The sequence below is a fragment of the Arachis hypogaea genome, chromosome 17 (genome assembly GCF_003086295.3).
Source record: "Arachis hypogaea cultivar Tifrunner chromosome 17, arahy.Tifrunner.gnm2.J5K5, whole genome shotgun sequence".
In the NCBI taxonomy this organism is placed as follows: domain Eukaryota; kingdom Viridiplantae; phylum Streptophyta; class Magnoliopsida; order Fabales; family Fabaceae; genus Arachis; species Arachis hypogaea.
In genome coordinates, this window is record NC_092052.1 from 33,393,467 (window position 1) to 33,415,831 (window position 22,365).

The 22,365-nt window shown below is 36.1% G+C and overlaps 1 protein-coding gene and 1 non-coding gene across 4 annotated transcripts; one reads left to right on the forward strand and one right to left on the reverse strand.

Annotated features, from left to right (window-relative positions):
- Window positions 1-5,382: 5,382 nt before the first annotated feature.
- Window positions 5,383-9,502, forward strand: LOC112764761 (probable inactive receptor kinase At5g58300). 3 transcript variants are annotated; one of them, XM_025810531.3, is made up of 4 exons: window positions 5,383-5,684; window positions 5,767-5,895; window positions 6,995-8,367; window positions 8,702-9,502. In XM_025810531.3, exons 3-4 carry the CDS (start codon window positions 7,074-7,076, stop codon window positions 9,316-9,318), a joined length of 1,911 nt encoding a protein of 636 aa, XP_025666316.1. In that variant the 5' UTR covers window positions 5,383-5,684; window positions 5,767-5,895; window positions 6,995-7,073; the 3' UTR covers window positions 9,319-9,502. The 3 variants fall into 3 exon arrangements, with proteins under 3 accessions (XP_025666316.1, XP_072078801.1, XP_025666315.1); XM_072222700.1 differs by lacking the exon at window positions 5,383-5,684 and having other exon boundaries at window positions 5,767-6,608; window positions 6,822-8,367; XM_025810530.3 differs by lacking the exon at window positions 5,383-5,684 and having other exon boundaries at window positions 5,767-6,608.
- An 11,893-nt stretch (window positions 9,503-21,395) lies between these two features.
- On the reverse strand, window positions 21,396-21,503 carry LOC112767838 (small nucleolar RNA R71). Its single transcript, XR_003185279.1, has one exon. It is a non-coding gene; the product is annotated as a small nucleolar RNA R71 (small nucleolar RNA).
- Between the last annotated feature and the right edge of the window lie 862 nt (window positions 21,504-22,365).

Below are 22,365 nucleotides of genomic sequence, written 5' to 3' on the forward strand. Positions count from 1 at the left end.
CGGATTTTTCCATTCACCCGGGGAGTACTAAGATGTACCATGATTTAAAGGCAATGTTTTGGTGGCCGGGTATGAAGAATGATGTGGCGGAATATGTTTCAAGGTGCTTAACTTGTCAAAAGGTAAATATTGAACATCAAAGACCTTCCGGGATGTTGCAACCTTTAGAGGTTCCGCAATGGAAGTGGGAAAGTATTGCAATGGACTTTGTATCGGGATTGCCAAGGACTAGGACTGGTTTTGATGCTATCTGGGTGATTGTGGACCGACTGACGAAGTCAGCTCACTTCTTACCCATTCGGATGACTTACACCCTTGAGGAGTTAGCACGGTTATACATAAAGAAGATTGTGAGGCTTCATGGTGTACCTGCTACTATAATCTCTTATAGAGATCCTCGTTTCACTTCGAGGTTCTGGGGTGCATTTCAGAAAGCTTTTGGAACCTGATTAAGCTTGAGTACAGCTTACCATCCTCAAACAGATGGTCAATCCGAGAGGACAATCCAAACACTAGAGGATATGATGAGGGCTTGTGTTTTGGACCAACCGGCGAGTTGGGATCGGTATATGCCATTAGTGGAGTTTGCATACAATAATAGTTACCATGCGAGCATCGGAATGGCTCTGTATGAAGCATTGTATGAGAGGAAATGTCAATCTCCGCTATGTTGGTATGAAGCTAGAGAGAAAGGCTTGTTGGGACCGGAGATGATAGTTGAGACCACTGAACAAGTCAAGAAAATCCGAGATAGGATGCTTACGGCGCAAAGTTGTCAGAAGAGTTACGCCGATCAGAGGCGGAAACCCTTGGAATTTGAGGAAGAAGATCATGTTTTCCTTAAGGTTACTCCGATCGCAGGAGTAGGTAGGGCGATTAAAGCGAAGAAGTTAAATCCTCGATACATTGGTCCATTTCATATCCTGGAGAGGATTGGACCGGTGGCGTATCGAATGGCTCTACCACCTCATCTTTTGAACCTGCACGACGTATTTCACGTGTCGCAGCTTCGGAAGTACACTCCTGATGCTAGCCATGTGTTAGAACCTGAATCGGTTCAGTTAAAAGAAGATTTGACGCTTCCGATGGCTCCGGTCAGAATCGATGATACTAGTATCAAACGGTTGCGTGGAAAAGAGGTTTCATTGGTCAAAGTTGCATGGAGTCGAGGCGGTGTTGAGGAACACACTTGGGAACTTGAGTCAGAGATGCGAACGGACTATCCGCACTTATTCTCGGGTAATTGAATTTGAATTTTGTGGGCAAAATTCGCAATTAGGTGGGTAGAATGTAAGACCCGGTTAATTAATGGCTAATTAACCCATAAATGAGAATTTATTCTAGAAAGCCAAAAATGTGATTTTTGTGGCTAAATATGATAGAGGAGATCGAGACGAGAATTTCGGTACCAATTTTATAGAAATCGGACCAAGATTGGACCGAACGGGCCAAACCAGGCCAACCGGACCCAAAGTGGGCCCTTGGCCCAACTAAACTAAACCAAAACCATAGTTTTCAGCATTCTCTCTCCTCACAACACACAAACACACGCTGAAATGGATATGGAGGGGGGAAGAACACTCTCTCAAGTTCTCTCCCTTGGTTGATCTTCAAACCACCATAACTTTTGATCTAGAGCTCCGATTGCCGCACCGTTTGTGGCCACGCGTTCACCGCGAAGAGCTCTACAAAACCCATACAATCAATCTTGAGGTAAGCCACGTTTTAATCTTCGAATTTTCAGCTTTGATTTCGAGTTTCATGAGCAAAAATGTTGAGATTTTGGGCTCTTTGATGTTATAGGACCCAACTCTCTTGAAGGAGAAGGTTAATCTTGTCTCCTTGGACCTTGGGTGTGGTAAGATTCTCAACCCTAGTATAATTTGTTGTTCTATAATGTTTGGGTATTGAGATGTTGTGTATGGGTATAATGATTGTGGCTTAGGTTGTGTATATGTGAATATTGGGGCTTGATTGAGACCTTGGAAAGCTTGAAAAGGGATTTTTTGGTGGTAAAAATCTGTTCTTGGAGGTGTTGAGACCTAGAGAACTTGTGGATAAGTGGTTTGGAAGTGCTCCGGTTGAGCTTGGGAAATCAGCTAAGGTATGGTCTCGATTTCTCGTATCTAATATGTAATGTGGTAGGAAATACTTAGGCTAGAGGCCCTAAGATAGGCATTGAATTGATGATGTTGTTGAATAGTTGAGATATATGATGTGATCATATATGTGATTATGAATATTGATGCCTTGATTGTGTGATATATGAGAAATGCATGTTGTGATAAATGCTTGATGAATGATTGAGGTTGAATTGGTGGGTGGTACCATGTTGATGGTGAGTATGATGTTGATTATGTATAATGATGGTTGATTGGAAATGGTATTATTGAAAATTGGGATGAGAAAGGATGTATGACATGATATTATATTTGTCCTTTAGCCATTTGATTGAGAAGTGTTAAAATAGTTGGATGGTGGTTTTGGGAATTGTGGTAAAGTGTCAATGTGTGAGTGGAGGATGACTTGATGTTGATTTTGGTACATTTTGATTGATTTCAAAAAGGGTTGAAATTGGCATGTTTTGGGTGATTTTGAAAATAGTTGAAAATGGCTTGTTTTGAAAATGGCACCTTGTGGTTTTGTATGAAAATATGATTTTTGGGTATACTTTGACGGGACATAATTTGGACTACGGATCTCTGATTTATGACAAATCTGTTTAGAAATGAAATTGGATCCGGGATGTCTATGCTATTCGAAGAACGGGTGAAAAACGATTTAAAATGAGAAAGTTATGTCCATCAGAAGATTGGGGGTCGAATCTGTGAATTCTGCAGCTTTTAACTTAGAAAATTTTTAGCAGAATGACCCTCCGCACGTAGGCACACTTGGTGCGTACGCGCCGACCTTCAAGAAAGGACCATCCGCGCGTGCGCGTACTGTGCGCGGACGCGTCGATGCGCTGCACCAATTGCCCAGCCATTTTCCCGAGTTGTGCCAGTTTTGTGCCTGGGGCGCAAGTGCACCCACACGTACGCGTGGCTGACACTTGCGCGTCGTTTGGCTATTTTTTAATCCGCGCGTCCGCGCGTATGACGCTTGCGCGTCGATGAGTTTTGTGGCCATCCACGCGTGCGCGTGGAGTGCGCGTACGCGTGGCCCTGTTTTCATCCCAAAGTTGATTTTTGAGTTTTAAGAGCCAAATTTCATACTTCTAAGCCTCCGATCTCACCACTTATGTCTTAAATCATTATGTTATGCCTAGCAATGAGAAAAAGGAGCTAGTGAATGTGGCAACTTACGAGTGAAGCAAGGGAATATGGATGATCATTGAGGATCAAAGATGATTATGTGAGATGCGGTAGATGGCGGTGGAAGTGCTGGTTATGCCATGGGCCGAAAGGCTGTGATTGTTAATGAATTGGCTGGTTATGGATTTAACCGTGAGCCGGATGGCTGGATTATTGCCGTTTGACGGCGGAGCCATGGTTATGGCTAAGTATAAATGCATATATGTTGTTGAATGAATTGTGAATGTTGCACTTCCACTATCGGAGATGAGAGTTTCCCTGGGAGAAAGCAGTGGCTAGCCACCACGTGCTCCAGGTTGAGACTCGAAGCTCTTTGATCCGATGTCGTTAGGGTGGCCGGGCACTATGAAAGCCCCGGATGAGCTCACCCCCATAAATATTCACCAGTGAAGGTGATGGATATGGATCATGATTATGATCAAGTTTATATTGAGTATAACTCGAGTTGGGGAGACACGACAGAGGGACAGTCCAATGGTTAGCTACCAGGACTTGTCGGGTTGGCTCTATAACCGACAGATGATATCATTAGCCATTAAGAGTAGGCATTCATCATATGCATACTATGTGAATTGATTGAGATTGCCAATTTGACTGCATATTACTTGCTATTTGTCTAAATGCCTTAGTTGTTCTTATTTGTATATCTCTTGTCTGGTATAACTGTGTTTGCTATATTATGCTACTGCTGGTGGTTGGGAGGTCTGAAGGAATTGGAAAGGGAAGTATTAGTTAGACTGAAGGATCTTTAGTCAGATACCCTTTATGGTTTAGCTTGTTTATAAGCTTTGATTTTATCTGGAGGAAGTTCTAGGATTGCCTTCGGCTTTTCTCTTTTATTATGTATTATATATGTGGAAGCTGTTACCATGCTGGGAACCTCTGGTTCTCACCCATGCGGATTTTGTGGTTTTCAGATGCAGGACGTGAGGTTTTTTCGCTGAGGCATGCTGGAGACTTCTGGATTAGCGAAGATCCTTTGTTCTCGGGACGCTGTTTTGATTTTATGATTTCTCTTAGATACTTTTATCTCCATTGAATATTACAAATTGTGATGACTCCTCTTATAGGAGATTTTGGAGAATAGGTTTTCTGTATGGTGTCCCTTTGGGTTTCCTTGGGGTATCTTATTCTATTTATATGTATATATTACTATGCTCGGACCGGTTATCTTCGCAACCGGATTTTGAGATTTGTTATTCCCGTTTTTGACACTCTCTTGTATATATAATCTCGCGTTGGTTTATCCTTGTTCATTACATTATCGATCGGAGTGTTGCGCTTTCGAGTTACGAATTTTGTTTTACCCCCTTTTTCTTAAAAGGCTCCTAGTTATAATCATTTTTCACAATACTATTTATACTAAGTTTTTATTTTAGAGGTCGTAATACCTTGCCATCTTTAAATTATGACTTAAGCATAAGGCTCTGTATGGTAGGGTGTTACAACATACTACTATTACAGTTATATATATTCTTATTTTTTCAGGTCTCTTTTCTTATGGTTTAAGAATATTATAGACTTCAAAGTATTCTATTTATATTTTACTTTGAATAAAAATAAAACAGCATATTCGATATATTTATTATATAATGATAATGATAGTATTATACTAACTTTAAAAAAATTATAATTATAAAATATTATTTTTGATTTATCATATTAAATTAAAATATAAGTTTGTACATCGCATAAATTTAACACTCATAGTAAACGTTTGAAAAAAAATTCAATTATCAAATAATTTTGTTGTTCAACAAAAAAATGTTGATGCGACAAATATGAGCCAAATAAAATTATTTGGCGATTAACATTTTTAACACATTAGCATTAAAATAAAAACATCTTTTAAAATAAGAAAATTTGTAAGATAATAAAATAACAGAATAATTATCGTTAAATTACAAATTTTTATCGTACAAGAGTTCTTCAATATTAATTTAAAAACAATTAGACTTTTATTTTTATATTTTACTAATTTTTTCAGTTTAGAAAAATCCAATCCGAATAAAACTTTTCTACTAATTTGGTAGTTTAAAAAGGTGGATGGGGTAAACTTTAATGAGATCTCAACCCATTAACACTTTAAATAGCATTGATTATTCTTTTTTCCGTACAATCAAAGAAGTTTAGTGATTTCAAAGACTCATTCATGTTAGTGTTCTTATTTTCAAATGTTTAGACTCCAGGGTCATGGAAACCATTCCTATTTTCCCCCTTCTACTTTGCTAATTTCAACAGGGACATTAATGTACAGCTACTTGTTAGTTAGATACAAACACTTTTTGGGGTTGCCTCCCTCATTATTGCTATCACTGTAGCTTTGTAGAATTGGGTATTGTTTCTTTTATCAAGGGATAACCCTCATGGGTGAGTCTCTTAACAGTAGTAGAATTCTTATTCTTATAAATTCAAATAGTGTTGATAATTGAACCCAATTAATTTGTTGCAGGCTGAAAAACGCCCTATTGCACTGTAATTCATTTGGTCATTATTTAATGGAAATTGGGACCACTTACTTATCCTTATGCTTCAGCATATGATGAGTTCTTGGTGCCATGAAAGTGAATTAGTTACAAAGGTAATAATTTCACATTGGTTCTCATTGTTGATTCATCATAAATGTATGTTCTTGGAACCTGTTCTATATTATTTTAGCCATCTTTACAGATATGTATACAATGTGTTTGATGATTTGTTTGTGTGTGGACAATGAATATGCTTACTTTGGATCTGTTTTAACCACTTTTGTTCCGGTGTATGTTTCAATCTGGTTCTTTTTTGTATATTTTTTTCAATATTTTCAAGAAGATGGACCTTTTTTGGAATATACACTGACCAGATGTGGTGGTAAAAACTAGAAATCAAACACTAATGATTTTCCAATATCTTTTTAAATTCAGTGAATTCATCATACTTTCAGTAAAGAAATTGCTTTATCTTTATAAAGTACTAAAGAGAATCAAACTTTATCTTTTTCTTTTGTTATTGGATTCTTTAGTTATCAACTATTCAACTTATCACCATGCCTTCTTTGTCTTTTCTCTGAACCATATGAACCAATCTAATGTGGGAATTTTCTTTCTTTATTCTCAGTAAAACTAGGAAAAGTGCACTTTAGTTTTAGTCCCCCATTAACTAAAGTTCAAAGGCAAACATTTGCTTTTTTCAATTTTTAATCTTAAAAATAGGAATAAAAGCCCATCTAGTTTTGAAAAGAATGAACTTGTCTCAGTTGATGCATCTAAACGCAGGGGGTGCCTCGCGGTGCCTTTCCCAACTTCAATACTAATGGTAAGCATGTTTGTAATCATGAATTTCTTTCTGGTTCTAATGTTCTATGTAAATCTGAAAAGTAAGTAATGTTTTCTAATCAACTGAAAAAATTCTGGTATTCTAATTCAAGTTCTCAGATAAAGTAGTCAGTTTAAATTTCTTGGGTTTATTTTCCTGCACAATTTCTAAATCCAGTATGTAATCTAATCAAAACCATTGTATTATGTTTAGTTCTGAACCAGTTTCTGAATGGTGCATAATGGTTTGTGACTATTCATGCTTGACCCAATTGAATCAATGTCTCTACACAGAAGATAGTAAAACTTTGGCTTTGGTTATTTAAACATGTTCTTACATCTTAGCTATATGATTTAGCTAATAATTTGCAATAACTTTAAATTCAGCCCAGGAAAGGATGAACAACATTTGAGGTCAGAACTTGGAGCTACCACCATATAGGCTTCATTCACCAAACTAGTATCAATGAAGTTCTTCCAATTTCCCATTTTTCCATTTATTATTCTGCTAAGTTTCATATTGGTTGTAGCAGCTGACTTGAACTCTGACAAACAAGCACTCCTTGATTTTTCTTCTAATGTTCCCCACCCTCCAAGGCTAAACTGGAGTGCAACTACTCCAATTTGCACATCATGGACTGGAGTGATGTGCAATGCGAATCAAACTCGTGTCATCGGCGTCCACCTTCCGGGGATTGGACTCAAAGGGTTGATTCCATCGAAAACCATAGGAAAACTAGATGCTCTTATAACCCTGAGCCTTCATTCCAATGGTCTTAGAGGAAATCTTCCTTCTGACATTTTCTCCATTCCTTCACTCCAATATGTGCATCTTCAGCACAATAACTTCTCAGGTCTAATCCCTTCTTTCGTGTCTCCGAAACTCGTTGTTTTTGATGTTTCCTTTAACAACTTCTCAGGCAACATTCCACCAACATTTCAGAATCTTAGACGTCTCACATGGTTGTATCTCCAAAAGAACTCCCTCTCTGGAGTTATCCCTGAGTTCAACCTTCCAATGCTCAAATTCTTGAATCTGAGCTATAACAACTTGAATGGTTCAGTTCCAGATTCCATCAAACAATTTCCTTATACTTCTTTTGTTGGAAATTCTCTCTTATGTGGTCCACCTCTCAATCATTGTTCTGCAATCTCTCCTTCTCTGTCTCCATCCTCTTCTCCCGTTTACCAACCACTTTCTCCAGAAACTAACCAAAATCAAAAGGCTACAGCATCTAAGAAACGCTTCGGCATAGCTACTGTTCTTGCTCTTGTAATTGGTGGCTGTGCCTTCCTCTCTCTTTTAGTTCTATTTATCTCTGTATGCTGTTTGAAGAGGAAAAACAGTGAAACGAGTGGAATACTTAAAGGGAAAACATCTTGTGCCGGAAAGACCGAGGTTTCAAAGAGTTTTGGCAGCGGGGTGCAAGCAGCTGAAAAGAACAAGTTGTTCTTCTTTGAAGGCTTTACTAACAGCTTTGACCTCGAAGATTTGTTGAAAGCCTCAGCTGAAGTTCTTGGAAAGGGAAGCTATGGAACAACATACAAGGCCACTCTGGAGGATGGAACAGCAGTAGTGGTCAAGCGGTTGAGGGAAGTTGTGGCCGGAAAGAAGGAGTTTGAGCAGCAGATGGAACTCGTTGGAAGGATCGGAAGACACCCGAATGTCGTTCCTCTTAGAGCTTATTATTACTCCAAAGATGAGAAACTTGTAGTTTATAACTACATGCCTGGAGGCAGCTTGTTTAGCCTTTTGCATGGTATGTTTTGATCTGATGCATTGTTCCTTTCTGATTTATTAGTCCACAATTGCATTAGATTCATTTAGGCACATGATACGAGTTCAATGATTTTAAGTCTTTTATGGTATTACTTAGCCACTTAGGTCAGTATATCTGATATTCTCACATTTCAAAGTAGCATATATTAAGCTTATTCGATCTTTACCCTCCGCACTTGGACAAATTTTTGCTTTCCCTTTTTCATCATTATGCATATGCTGTACATAGCCGTGAATCATTCATGGATCATTTTGTCACGTTTTTTCTATTGTCAATTCTAACAAAACTATATCTTTATGTTCCCAAACAATAGGAAACAGAGGTATAGGAAGAACTCCATTGGATTGGGATTCAAGAATGAAGATTGCACTTGGACTTGCAAAAGGAATTGCATTCATTCACTCTCAAGGAGGTCCAAAGTTCACTCATGGCAACATCAAGTCAACCAATCTTCTCATAACCCAAGAACTCGATGGCTGCATCACGGACGTAGGACTAACTCCTCTAATGAACACCCCTCCAACAATGTCGAGGGCTAACAACTACCTTGCACCAGAAGTTATTGAGTCAAGGAAAATCACCCCAAAGTCTGATGTCTACAGCTTCGGAGTGATCCTCCTTGAATTGCTCACAGGCAAGACTCCGCTTGGATACGCTGGATATGAAGACATGGTCGATCTTCCAAGGTGGGTGAGGTCCGTGGTGCGTGAGGAATGGACGGCTGAAGTTTTTGATGTGGAGCTGCTAAGAGGGAATTATGTTGAAGAGGAGATGGTGCAGATGCTTCAGATTGCATTGGCATGTGTGGCGAAGGTTGCAGATAATAGGCCAAGAATTGATGAAGCTGTTAGAACTATAGAGGAAATTAGGCAGCCTGAGTTGAGGAACCGTACTTCATCGGACTCCGAATCTAATCTGCAAACACCATAATTGTATTTCGAGTAATACCCCAAAGCAGTACTAAAGAAATTTTTAGTCGGACATTTTAATCTTTAATAAGTTTTAATTACCAAATCAGTCCGTAAACTTTTATTTCGTTAGAAAAATCAGTCTCTACATCATATTGTTTGTCTTTATAAAAAGACTTAAATGAGAATTTTAAAAGTTTTTGGAACTATTATAGTGATTAAAATGTATTAAGATTTTAATTGTCCGACTAAATGTTTTTCATGGACTAATTTAGGATGTTACTCTTATATTTCAATGGATTTTGCTTATAAGTATTCTAAGGATAGTGATTAAATAGTAAAAGTAAAATTTCTTTGTAATGCATTCAATTAGAAACTTCAAAGAATTTCTTATTTAAATTGTGACTTTTATGAATGTGACACAATGAGCCTCCAATGCATAAACTTCTTGGTAGGGTTTCCTAAAAGCAATGGTGAGAATACTAACGTTTCAATTCCTTGTTGGCCATGGAAATTTTTCAATCATTTTGAAATCATATTGATGACACATCATTGTAAACAGTTTTTAGGTTTTTTTATTTGTTCTTTTAGATTTTAATCAAAATTTTTTATATTTTTTGGTAAAATTTCATAAATAATTAAGTATTTAAAGTTGTGTTAGTATATTTGTGTTTTCATGAATTTTTTACTCAAAATAATTAAGAATTAATACCCTTTTTAATAAGAAAACATAAATACGGTTCAAAGATGATCCAACCGAGCCCAAAAAGTTTCAAACTGGACGCCAGCCTTCAAGACATGGATGCTTGGTGGCTCAAAACACAAGCCCGGCGGTCATACATGCACGCCCAGCATGCCTCCCACAAGCCCGGTAGCTAGCTCTCCAGCAAGGATAATTTGGGCCAACACCCACATTTGAGGATGCAAGTCCGGCATTCCCTAGCTCAATCCAGGATGCAACATTTATTAAGGTCTAAGTTCAATTATACAAAAAAATAAGTTCAATTATACAAATCTTTAAAAGTCTTAATCACATTCGAAAATTGAACATTCAAATTTCAAAAAGATTAGTTATCATTAATCTCTTCTAGAAATATAAAGATTTGGTTGTTAGAATTTATTTCTAGATTAGATTTGAATATTGTTTTGATTTGAATTTGAAGTAGATAGTTAGTTATCTTCTTTTGTCGATTAGATTTAAATATCTTATCTTTTCGAAAAATAAGATTAGGGTTTATTTTAAATTTGAATTCTAGATAAACTTAGGATATAAATAAGTGAACTTTGTTCACAAGAGTGGATCATCCATCGGATCACACATCTCTCTCAGCATTAGGATTAGTTTCTTTTCTATCATGAGTCACTAAACATCCTCCAGTTGAAGGTTAGGAGCTCTATTTAGTTTTACGATTAATAATGTAAGTGTTTTCTTTTTATTTTAATTCATGCTTCTTTATCTTTTTAAAATTGAGTTTTGTTCTTCATGCTAAAGGTTAAAACTATTGGAAAATATTTTAATTTTATTTTAAATTCTGATTTTATATTTGGAAAAATTAATTTTGGAATTAGTCTAAAACTCATCTCACAATCTTCACTTATCTAGAGCTAGTTTGAATAAGTGACATATAATTCGGCTACTGATAGTTCGTGAAGACTGTGTAGCTTAAAATTGAAACGTTCTTCACCTCTTTTCTCGATTAGTTGACCAAAGAATTATCGATTAATTGGATTTAGAGAAATTAAATCACCAAAGAATTAGAGTTTGATTATAAAGAATCTAGATCTTTTAAATTTTAAATTTTCACTTTAGAAGGTAAAGTGTGATTTCTCACCCTTAAATGGTTTCTCTCTCATATTCTCTCTTGATCCCACTTATGAAATAAATGGTAAGAAATCACACGTTTCCTTCTAAAATAAAATAGAGGATCCAAATCCTCTCTGAAACCTTTAACATTCTCATCTATTGATTTTCTTCTAACTTCAAAACGTTTTCTCGTTCTCATCTTATCTATTTCTTCTTTTCTTCAAGATCCACAATCCAATAGCTAAGGTTTAATCGATCTAATTAGAGATTTAATTAGACGTTATTTGCCTCAATCAGTTAATCTTGTAGGAACGATATCCACTTACCGTGATATTATTTGAATGATCTGGTGTACTTGTCAGTATCCATAAGTATTAATTTTTGCTCATCACATGTTTATTACCTTTTCCAACTTTTGGTAAATAATTTTTTTTGAAAAATTACTCTAAAGGACCGTTAGAAAGATTTAATTATTAAAAAAGATCTTTAATATTGAAATTATTAAAAAAGATTAATATTTATAACATTTAAAAAAAAAAACCAAATTTTTTTAAAAGAAATATATGTTCTTAATTATTTTTTTATTTATTTTTCATAATCTTTATAACAATAACTTCTATTTCTCTTAAAATTTTGGTTATCTTTATAATCATTTATTTTTTTATTTATGTGGTCTTCCATCCTTTCTTCCATGAGAATATACTAATTAAATGTGATACTCAGATTTTCAATTAAATATATAATATCTAATTTTGTAATATTTTAAATTTTAATAATAATTTTAAAAGTATTATCTAGTAAAAAATAATACTTTTTTTAAATTTATCATAAATATATATAACTAAAATCATTATCAGTTGGATAAAAAAGCTGTGATATTATCAAAATTTTAAATAATAAATAATAAACTTAACCAATTCTATATTAATTTTTGTGTTAACCTGTTAATTTAAATCGATGATTATAGTCATTATTAATTGAAAAAGAAAATACATAACAATAAAAATGGGACGAGAATAAATCTATCATATATAGATACAATCATAAGATGTGTACCACTCTTACTTATTTAATTGAAAAAAATAAACAATAATAACAACAATTAAAAGATAAATAAAAAGAAGAACTCAATGCATTTGAATTCGTATAGCGTTTGAATTTATATTCTAAGGTGACGCTAAACTCAAAACCTTGCGTTGAAAGCTGCTTCTTGAATGCTCTTCTTCTCCAAGGTTCTAAAAGGGTAGAAGAACAACATACACACAATATTATGAATGAAGAAGAGTCTCTTGTGATTTATGATGAAGGAGATATTAAAGAAAGGATCCAGAAATGTGAATATAGCATTATTGAAAAGTTAATCACAGAAAAAATAATCAACCAAAATTGGGTTAATAGTGCAATGTACAATATTTGGAAGAAACTGGAAGACTTTCAGATGAAAGAGATCAAGTGCAAAACGTACCAATTTTTCTTCAAGAAAGAAACTAATATGAAAAAAATCTTAAAAAGGAGCCTTGGATGTTTGGAAACTCATGGTTGTTACTGAAAAAATGAGACAGAAATACAGATCTTAGGGAGATGACCTTCAGCAAAGCAGAGGTTAATATGCAGATCTGGAATCTACCAGAACATTGCAAGACGATAAAGTTGAAAAAAAAACTAGCAGCTACAGTAGGAGAGGTTATAAACTATAACATCTATGATGGTGGAACAGAAAAAGGGCACTTCATCAAAGCAAGAATAAGGATAAACATAGAGCAACCCATTAAAAAAGGAGCAAACATTGAAAATAAGGAGGATGGCACACATGGATTGATTTCAAATATGAAAAACTGCCAACTATATGCTACTTTTGTGGTAGATTCGGACATGAGGAAGATACATGTAAAAAAGTTGAAGAGAAAGAAGGTAAGCAATGGAAATCAAATGAGCTTGGAGTTTGGATCAGAGCAGATATTATGGGAACAAAAGTAGAGTTGAAAGATGAAAATATAGAGAAAGGAGAAGAAAGGATCAGAGCTGAGCAGAACAGAAGAGAACGAGCAAAAGAAACCCACAAAAAGCTAATGGAAAAACTAGAAAATCTCACAATGATCGAACAAAGAGCAGAAGAGGAGAATGGGAGAAAGGACCAAATCAATATGGAGGAGGAAATAGAAGAGAATAGCAACAATACAAGGAAAAAATAAGGAGATTGTTAACAACAAAGAAGAGAAAAATAAAGGCGTAGAAGATACCGAAGTATCGGAACAGGACCAGAAAGAGGGACAACAAAAAAAATGAAAGAGGAGGGCAAGGGAAGTAGAAAGCAACAGCATGGTGACAAAGGGCAAATACAACAAAGAGAAGGCAAAAGAAAATAGGAAGAACCAACAGCCATGAAAACCGAGGAGGAGAGCTCAAAGAAGAAAAAGCACCAAATAGTACATGTATCGGCAGTGGCTGCTGGGCAGCCCTGCTGGGAATCATGAGGCTTATTAGCTGGAACTGCTGTGGGCTTGGGAACCCATGGGCAGTTAGAGCTTTGAATAAGCTCTTGAGATAGCAAGATCCCAATCTTGTTTTCCTTATGGAAACAAGGAAGATGGCTGAGGAAGTTAACATGTTAAGGAGGAGAGGAGGCCTAGAAAATGTGGTTGCTACTGACTGTATTGGGAAGGCCGGAGTAGATCGAGAGGCTTGGCATTCCTATGGGGGACCAATATTAATGTAGAGATTACTTCTATGTCACCAAATCATATTGACATGGTAATTAAAGAAGAAGGGGGAAATAATAGATGGAGAGCTACTGGTTTTTATGGTTGTCCTGAAGCTGTCAACAAACATAAATCCTAGGAGCTGCTTAACACCTTAGGACAAACTATCAATATGGCATGGATAGTTTTTGGAGATTTTAACCAAGTCATTGAGCAAAAAGAGGAGCAAGGAGGGCTACCGGTTACTTATGCACAAACAAGAGGCTTCAAAGAGGTACTTCAAATAAATGAATTGATTGATTTGGGTTTCGTAGGACATATGTTCACTTGGTCAAACAACTAGGGAGGGTCTACAATGTGCAAGAGAGGCTAGATAGAGCTGTAGCGAATATTGATTGGAAGGAGGCTTTCCTTAAAGCAGTGGTTCAACATTTACAGCGATATCAATCTGATCATTGTCCTATCTTGATTGATATGTTAGGCAGCCCACATACGAGAAGAAAGAGAGCACATCAATTTAGATTTGAAGAAACTTGGCTGGAAAGTGAAGAATGTGAAGATATAGTGAAAAAAATTGGTTTTCAAGATGTAGAGAAATAGATAAAAAGATGGCCAGCTGCAGCGGAAGCCTCAAGGAGTGGGGACATAAGAAGTTTGGTCAAATTCCCAAAGCCATTAAGGAGAAGCAAAAAAAAATTAGAAGAGATACAATCACTTCCGCAATCAGAAGAAATGGTGTCAAAAGCAAAAGGAATCCAGAGGGAGATTGATGATCTTTTAAAGCAAGAGGAAATTTGGTGGGTGCAATGATCAAGAGCTTCTTGGCTAAAAGCTGGAGACCGAAACACAATTTTTTCACCAAAAAGCAACACAAAGAATGAAGAGAAACATGATTCAAAAAATTTCAGATGATGCTGGAATTTTACACGAGAATGAAGAAAAGATCGAGAAAGTGATGATTAACTATTTTGAGAATCTCTTTACAGCTGAAAGCACAGAGAGAATTGAAGAAGTCACTGAGGTGGTTAGTGGTAGGATGGCGGAAGAAAATTTGAGGATCATTCATGCTGAATTTTCAAAAGAGGAAGTGAAGGAAGCACTAAGCCAAATGTACCCAACCAAAGTACTGGGCCAGATGGCTTACCTGCGCTTTTTTGTCAAAGAATGTGGAGTACGGTGGGAGAGGATGTTACTAGATGGACCTTGGATGTTCTTAACAACGGCAAAGACTCTTCGGACATGAACAAAACGTTCATTTGCCTAATTCCAAAAGGTAAGAATCCAACACACACCAGAAATTATAGGCCTATTTCTCTTTGTAATGTTCTGTTCAAAATTGTTACAAAGACTATAGCAAATAGGCTGAAACTGATTTTACCAGATATTGTGGGAGAGTTTTAAAGCGCTTTTGTGCCAGGAAGGCTTATTACTGATAATGGTCTTGTAACTTTTGAATGCTTTCATTTTATAAAGATAAAGAAAGAGGGAAGCAAGGGTTATATGGGAATTAAGCTGGATATGGAAAAAGCCTATGATAGAATTGAGTGGCCCTTCTTCATAGGGGTCTTAAAATCCATGGGATTTCTCAGAAAGTGGATAGATCTAATTTGGACTTGTGTAAGTTCAGTTTCCTTTTCTGTGCTGATTAATGGTTGCCCAACGAAAGAATTCAAGCCGGGGAGGAGAATTAGACAAGGAGACCCTCTGTCTCCTTACTTATTTATCTTTTGTGCAGAAATATTTTCAGGCCTTTAGAAGCGAGCTCAAGAGAGAAAAGCAATCCAAGGCATCAAAGTTGCAAGACTTGCCCCGGAACTAACACATCTCTTTTTTGCAGATGATAGCATAATTTTTTTGAAATCCTCAGACCAGAGTATACAAGCAGTGATAGAGATCCTAAAGGACTACCAATTAGCATCAGGCCAGAGAATTAATTTGGACAAGGCGGAGATTTCCTTCAGCCAAAACGTGCCTCCTACGAGACAAATGCTTATCGAAGACTGGATTAACATAAAGGCACTGAAATCTCACTCAAATTACTCGGGACTCCCAACAATGATGGGGAGATCTAAGAAGCAGATATTTGAATTTGTCCAAGAAAGAATCTGGAAGAAGCTAAAAGGTTGGAAAGAAAGATCCCTATCCAAAGTGGGAACGGAAGTTCTCATTAAATCAGTTGCTTAGTCTATTTCTACGTATATAATGGGATGTTTCCAGATTCTAAAAAGCTTATGCAATCACCTGGAGAGAATGATTAGCAATTTCTATTAGGAAAGTAAAGAGGGAGAGAGAAATTCATTGGGTGGCTTGGAACAAGATGTGTAATCCAAAGGAAGAAGGAGGCCTAGGATTCAGATGTTTTGAAGCTTTTAATCAAGCGCTTCTCGCAAAACAGGGTTGGAGAGAGCAGCCATTTCCTTTGCAGAAGCTGGGCTTCCAACAAATTCACCACCATTGATCCAAGAGCCACCTCCAGGCAGTCAAAGTCCGAGTGAGTGGAGAACTCCACCATCAGGCAGGTACAAAATTAACATGGATGCAGCTAGCAATAATGGAGCCAAGGAAGGAGTAGGTGTGGTAATTAGAGATAGTAATAGAGTTGTTGTAGCTGCTGCCACGTTGGAAGTGACTTCTGCACTTTCAGTTAGAGAAGCGGAAGCCTTTGCTTTCTACCAGGGAGTGAATATTGCAGCCCAAGCTTGTTTCTTAGAAATAGAAATAGAAGGAGATAACATAGAAGTAATCAATGCTTTAAATTCTAATAGCCCATTCGGTCGGCCTTTTGGTACTATAATCTCAAACTGTAATGCTCTTTTGTGTTGTTTTAGGTTTTACAAGATATCTCACATCAAGAGAAATGGAAATAGTGTAGCTCATTCTCTTGCAAAACTTGCTCTAACCAGACCAAATTTGATGTGGCTGGAAGAGACACCTACAGAAGTTTGTAACTTGGTCCATCTTGATATATTGGGCCAACCTCTTTATTAATCATAGTAATTATTTTTCAAAAAAAAAAAGCGTGGAACCTCCTTTTGTTCCTCCAAAACCGCATAAATGAGAAAATAAATCAAAAAAATAAATAATTATGAAGATGATTAAAATTAAAAAAGAATAAAAATGATTGCTATAAAAATTATGAATCATAAATGAAAAAATAATTAAAAATATGTTTGTTTTTTTATAAAAAAATTGATCATTTTTAAATATTATAAACATTAATCATTCTTAATAATTTTGGTATTAAAATTTTTTTTGTAATAATTAAATCTTCTTAATAGTTTTTTTAGAGTAATTTTTCTGTATTTTTCCCGGTCAATAATTCATGATTCAAGTTAAAATGATACATGTTCGTACCTTAGCCTATGATAAATTAAAATTTTGGTCCAGAAAGAGTTAGATTGCCATTAGAAGGCCCAATAAAAACTATCTAGATCCAAAGAGATGAACCCAAAAATTACACAGATTAACTTACTCGACTTATGATGAGCGGATAATTTATACGCTTTTTGGCATTGTTTTTTAGTATGTTTTTAGTAGAATATAGTTACTTTTAGGGATGTTTTCATTAGTTTTTATGTTAAATTCACATTTCTGGACTTTACTATGAGTTTGTGTATTTTTCTGTGATTTCAGGTATTTTTTGGCTGAAATTGAGGGACTTGAGCAAAAATCAGATTCAGAGGTTGAAGAAGGACTGCTGATGTTGTTGGATTCTGACCTCCCTGCACTCAAAATGGATTTTCTGGAGCTACAAAACTCAAAATGGTGTGCTTCTAATTGAATTGGAAAGTAGACATCCAGGGATTTCCAGCAATATATAATAGTCCATACTTTGCCCAAGTTTAGATGACGCAAACTGGCGTTCAACGCCAGCTATCTGCCCAATTCTGGCGTCCAGCGCCAGAAACAAGTTACAAAGTGGAGTTCAACGCCCAAACTGGCACAAAAGCTGGCGTTCAACTCCAAGAATGACCTCTCCACGTGTAGACTTCAAGCTCAGCCCAAGCACACACCAAGTGGGCCCCGGAAGTGGATTTATGCATCAATTACTTACTTCTGTAAACCCTAGTAGCTAGTTTATTATAAATAGGACCTTTTATTATTGTATTAGACATCTTGGATTGTATTTTTGATCCTGTGATCAAGTCTTGGTTACTCCGGTTCCCCTCTGGGGCCGAGACCAATGAACTCCATTATCACTTATGTATTTTCAACGGTAGAGTTTCTACACTTCATAGATTAAGGTGTGGAGCTCTGCTGTTCCTCAAAGATTAATGCAAAGTACTACTGTTTTCCTATTCAATTCAACTTATTCCGCTTCTAAGATATTCATTCGCTCTTCAACCTGAATGTGATGAACGTGACAATCATCATCATTCCCTATGAACGCGTGCCTGACAACCACTTCCGTTCTACCTTCGACTGAATGAGTATCTCTTAGATCTCTTAATCAGAATCTTCGTGGTATAAGCTAGATTGATGGCGGCATTCATGAGAGTTCGGAAAGTCTAAACCTTGTCCGTGGTATTCCGAGTAGGACTCTGGGATTGAATGACTGTGACGAACTCCAAACTCGCGAGTGCTGGGCGTAGTGACAGACGCAAAAGGATAGTAAATTCTATTCCAGTATGATCGAGAACCTCCAAGATGATTAGCCATGCAGTGACAGCGCATCGGACCATTTTCACAGAGAGGAATAGGATGCAACCAACGACAAGGGTGATGCCTCCAGACGATTAGCCGTGCTGTGACAGAGCATTTGGACCATTTTCCCGAGAGGATTGAAAGTAGCCATTAGCAACGGTGACATCCTTACCTAAAGCCAGCCATTGAAAGGAGTAAGACGGATTGGATGAAGACAGCAGGAAAGCAGAGGTTCAGAGGAATGAATGCATCTCCATACGCTTATCTGAAATTCTCACCAATGATTTACATAAGTATTTCTATCCTTATTTTAGTATTAATCTCGAAAACTCCATAACTATTTTATATCCGCCTGACTGAGATTTACAAGGTGACCATAGCTTGCTTCATACCAACAATCTCCGTGGGATCGACCCTTACTCACGTAAGGTTTATTACTTGGACGACCCAGTGCACTTGCTGGTTAGTTATGCGAAGTTGTGAAGATATGTTTAGACCATGGTTCTGTGCGTCCGTTTTTGGTGCCATCGCCAGGGAATCAATTTCGAACAATAATTCACAACCTGAGTAACAATTTCGCATACCAAGTTTTTGGCGCCGTTGCCGGGGATTGTTCGAGTTTCGACAACTAACGGTTCATCTTGTTGCTCAGATTAGGTAATTTTATTTTTGTTTTGTTTTCAAAAATTTTTCAAAAATTTTTCCTTTGTTTTCGAAAAAAAATCTTAAAATAAAAATGTTTTCAAAAATATATTTTTCTTCAGAATTTTTAAGAATGAATTCTAGTGTTTCATGAAGCATGTTGAAGCATGGCTGGCTGTAAAGCCATGTCTGTAGGGAATGTCAGGCGTGTCATGTCTGGATTACATGCTAAAGCTTGGCTGGCTATTAAGCCATGCCTGACCCTTTGATTGGAGCTTTAGACTAAGAATGCTAGATTCCTGGAATCCATATTAAAAATTTTGGAATCCTTATTTTTGTTTTTCAAATAATTTTCGAAAAAATACAAAAAAATTAGAAAATCATAAAAATCAAAAATATTTTTTGTGTTTCTTGTTTGAGTCTTGAGTCATGTTATAATTTTGGTGTCAATTGCATGTTCATCTTGCATTTTTTGAAAAAATTCATGCATTCATAGTGTTCTTCATGATCTTCAAGTTGTTCTTGGTAAGTCTTCTTGTTTGATCTTTGCATTTGCATGTTTTGTGTCTTTTCTTGTTTTTCATATGCATTCCTGAATTCTTTATGTCTAAGCATTAAAGAATTCTAAGTTTGGTGTCTTGCATGTTTTCTTTGCATTAAAAATTTTTCAAAAATGTGTTCTTGATGTTCATCATGATCTTCATAGTGTTCTTGGTGTTCATCTTGACATTCATAGCATTCTTGCATGCATTCATTGTTTTGATCCATAACTTTCATGCATTGCATCATTTTTCTTGTTTTTCTCTCTCATCATAAAAATTCAAAAATAAAAAAATATCTTTCCCTTTTTCTCTCTTAAAATTTCGAAAATTAGATTTGACTTTTTCAAAAATTTTTAAAATCTAGTTGTTTTTATGAGTCAAATCAAATTTTCAATTTAAAAAAAAAATCTTATCTTTTTCAAAATCTTTTTTCAAAAATCAAATCTTTTTTTTCAATTTTTTTAGTTATTTTCGAAAATTTCAAAAATATTTTTCAAAAATCTTTTTCTTAATTTTACATCATATTTTCGAAAATAACATCATCAATTAATGTTTTGATTCAAAATTTTCAAGTTTGTTACTTACTTGTTAAGAAAGATTCAAACTTTAAGTTCTAGAATCATATCTTGTGATTTCTTGTGAATCAAGTCATTAATTGAGATTTTAAAAATCAAATCTTTTTCAAAAACTAATTTCTATCATATCTTTTCAAAAATATCTTCTTATCTTACCTTTTTCAAAAAAAAGTGATTGCAAAATATCTTTTCTAACTTCCTAACTTCTTATCTTTTCAAAATTTGTTTCAACTAACTAACTAACTTTTTGTTTGTTTCTTACCTTTTTCAAAACTACCTAACTAACTCTCTCTCTCTAATTTTCGAAAAAATCTTCCCTCTTTTTCAAAATTTCTTTTTAATTAGACTAATTATTTTATTTTTTATTTGAATTTTCGAAAAACTACTAACCTTTTTCAAAAACTATTTTCGAAAATCACTAACTCTTTTTCAAAAATTATTTTCGAAAATTCTCTCCTCCTCTCATCCCCTTCTATTTATTTATTCATCTACTAACACTTCTCTTCATCTCACATCTCTGCTCCTATCATCACCTTTGTGTTTGGATTCTTCATTCTTCTTCACCCCTATTCCTTTTCTTCTTCTACTAACAATAAGGAACCTCTTTACTGTGACATAGAGGATTCCTCTTCTTTTCTTTTTCTCTTCTCTTTCTTATGAGCAGGGACAAAGAAAAAGGCATTCTTGTTGAAGCTGATCCAGAACCTGAAAGGACTCTGAAGAGAAAACTAAGAGAAGCTAAATTACAACAATCCAGAGACAACCTTATTGAAAATTTTGAACAAGTAAAGGAGATGGCAGCCGAACCCAACAACAATAATGCAAGGAGAATGCTTGGTGACTTTACTGCACCTAATTCCAATTTACATGGAAGAAGCATCTCCATTCCTACCATTGGAGCAAACAATTTTGAGCTGAAACCTCAGCTAGTTTCTCTGATGCAGCAGAACTGCAAGTTTCATGAACTTCCATCTGAAGATCCTTTTCAGTTCTTAACTGAATTCTTGCAGATCTGTGATACTGTTAAGACTAATGGAGTAGATCCTGAAGTCTACAGGCTCATGTTTTTCCCTTTTGCTGTAAGAGACAGAGCTAGAATATGGTTGGACTCTCAACCCAAAGACAGCCTGAACTCTTGGGATAAGCTGGTCACGGCTTTCTTAGCCAAGTTCTTTCCTCCTCAAAAGCTGAGCAAGCTTAGAGCTGATGTTCAAACCTTCAGACAGAAAGAAGGTGAATCCCTCTATGAAGCTTGGGAAAGATACAAGCAGCTGACCAAAAAGTGTCCTTCTGACATGCTTTCAGAATGGACCATCCTGGATATATTCTATGATGGTTTATCTGAGCTATCAAAGATGTCATTGGACACTTCTGCAGGTGGATCCATTCACCTAAAGAAAACGCCTGCAGAAGCTCAAGAACTCATTGACATGGTTGCTAATAACCAGTTCATGTACACTTTTGAGAGGAATCCTGTGAGTAATGGGACGCCTCAGAAGAAGGGAGTTCTTGAAATTGATACTTTGAATGCCATATTGGCTCAGAATAAAATATTGACTCAACAAGTCAATATGATTTCTCAGAGTCTGAATGGAATGCAAGCTGCATCCAACAGTACTCAAGAAGCGCCTTCTGATGAAGAGGCCTATGATCCTGAGAACCCTGCAATAGCAGAGGTAAATTACTTAGGTGAGCCTTATAGAAATACCTATAACTCATCATGGAGAAATCATCCAAATTTCTCATGGAAGGATCAGCAAAAGCCTCAACAAGGCTTTAATAATGGTGGAAGAAACAGGTTTAACAATAATAAACTTTTTCCATCATCTACTCAGCAACAGACATAGAACTCTGAACAAAATACCTCTAATTTAGCAAACTTAGTCTCTGATCTATCCAAGACCACTGTAAGTTTCATGAATGAAACAAGGTCTTCCATTAGAAATTTGGAAGCACAAGTAGGCCAGCTGAGTAAAAGGATCACTGAAATCCCTCCTAGTACTCTCCCAAGCAATACAGAAGAAAATCCAAAAGGAGAGTGCAAGGCCATTGAATTAATTACCATGGCCGAACCCACAAGAGAGGAGAAGGACGTGAATCCCAAGGAGGAAGACCTCCTGGGACGTCCAGTGATCAATAAGGAGCTTCCCTTTGAGGAACCTA

What these genes read in the sequence shown, in the direction of transcription:
- LOC112764761 (XM_025810531.3), top strand. Translation starts at nt 7,074, where the DNA reads ATGAAGTTCTTCCAATTTCCCATTTTTCCATTTATTATTCTGCTAAGT. An exon ending in CTTGTTTAGCCTTTTGCATG is followed by an intron (nt 8,368 to 8,701) that starts GTATGTTTTGAT and finishes CCCAAACAATAG; the next exon opens with GAAACAGAGGTATAGGAAGA.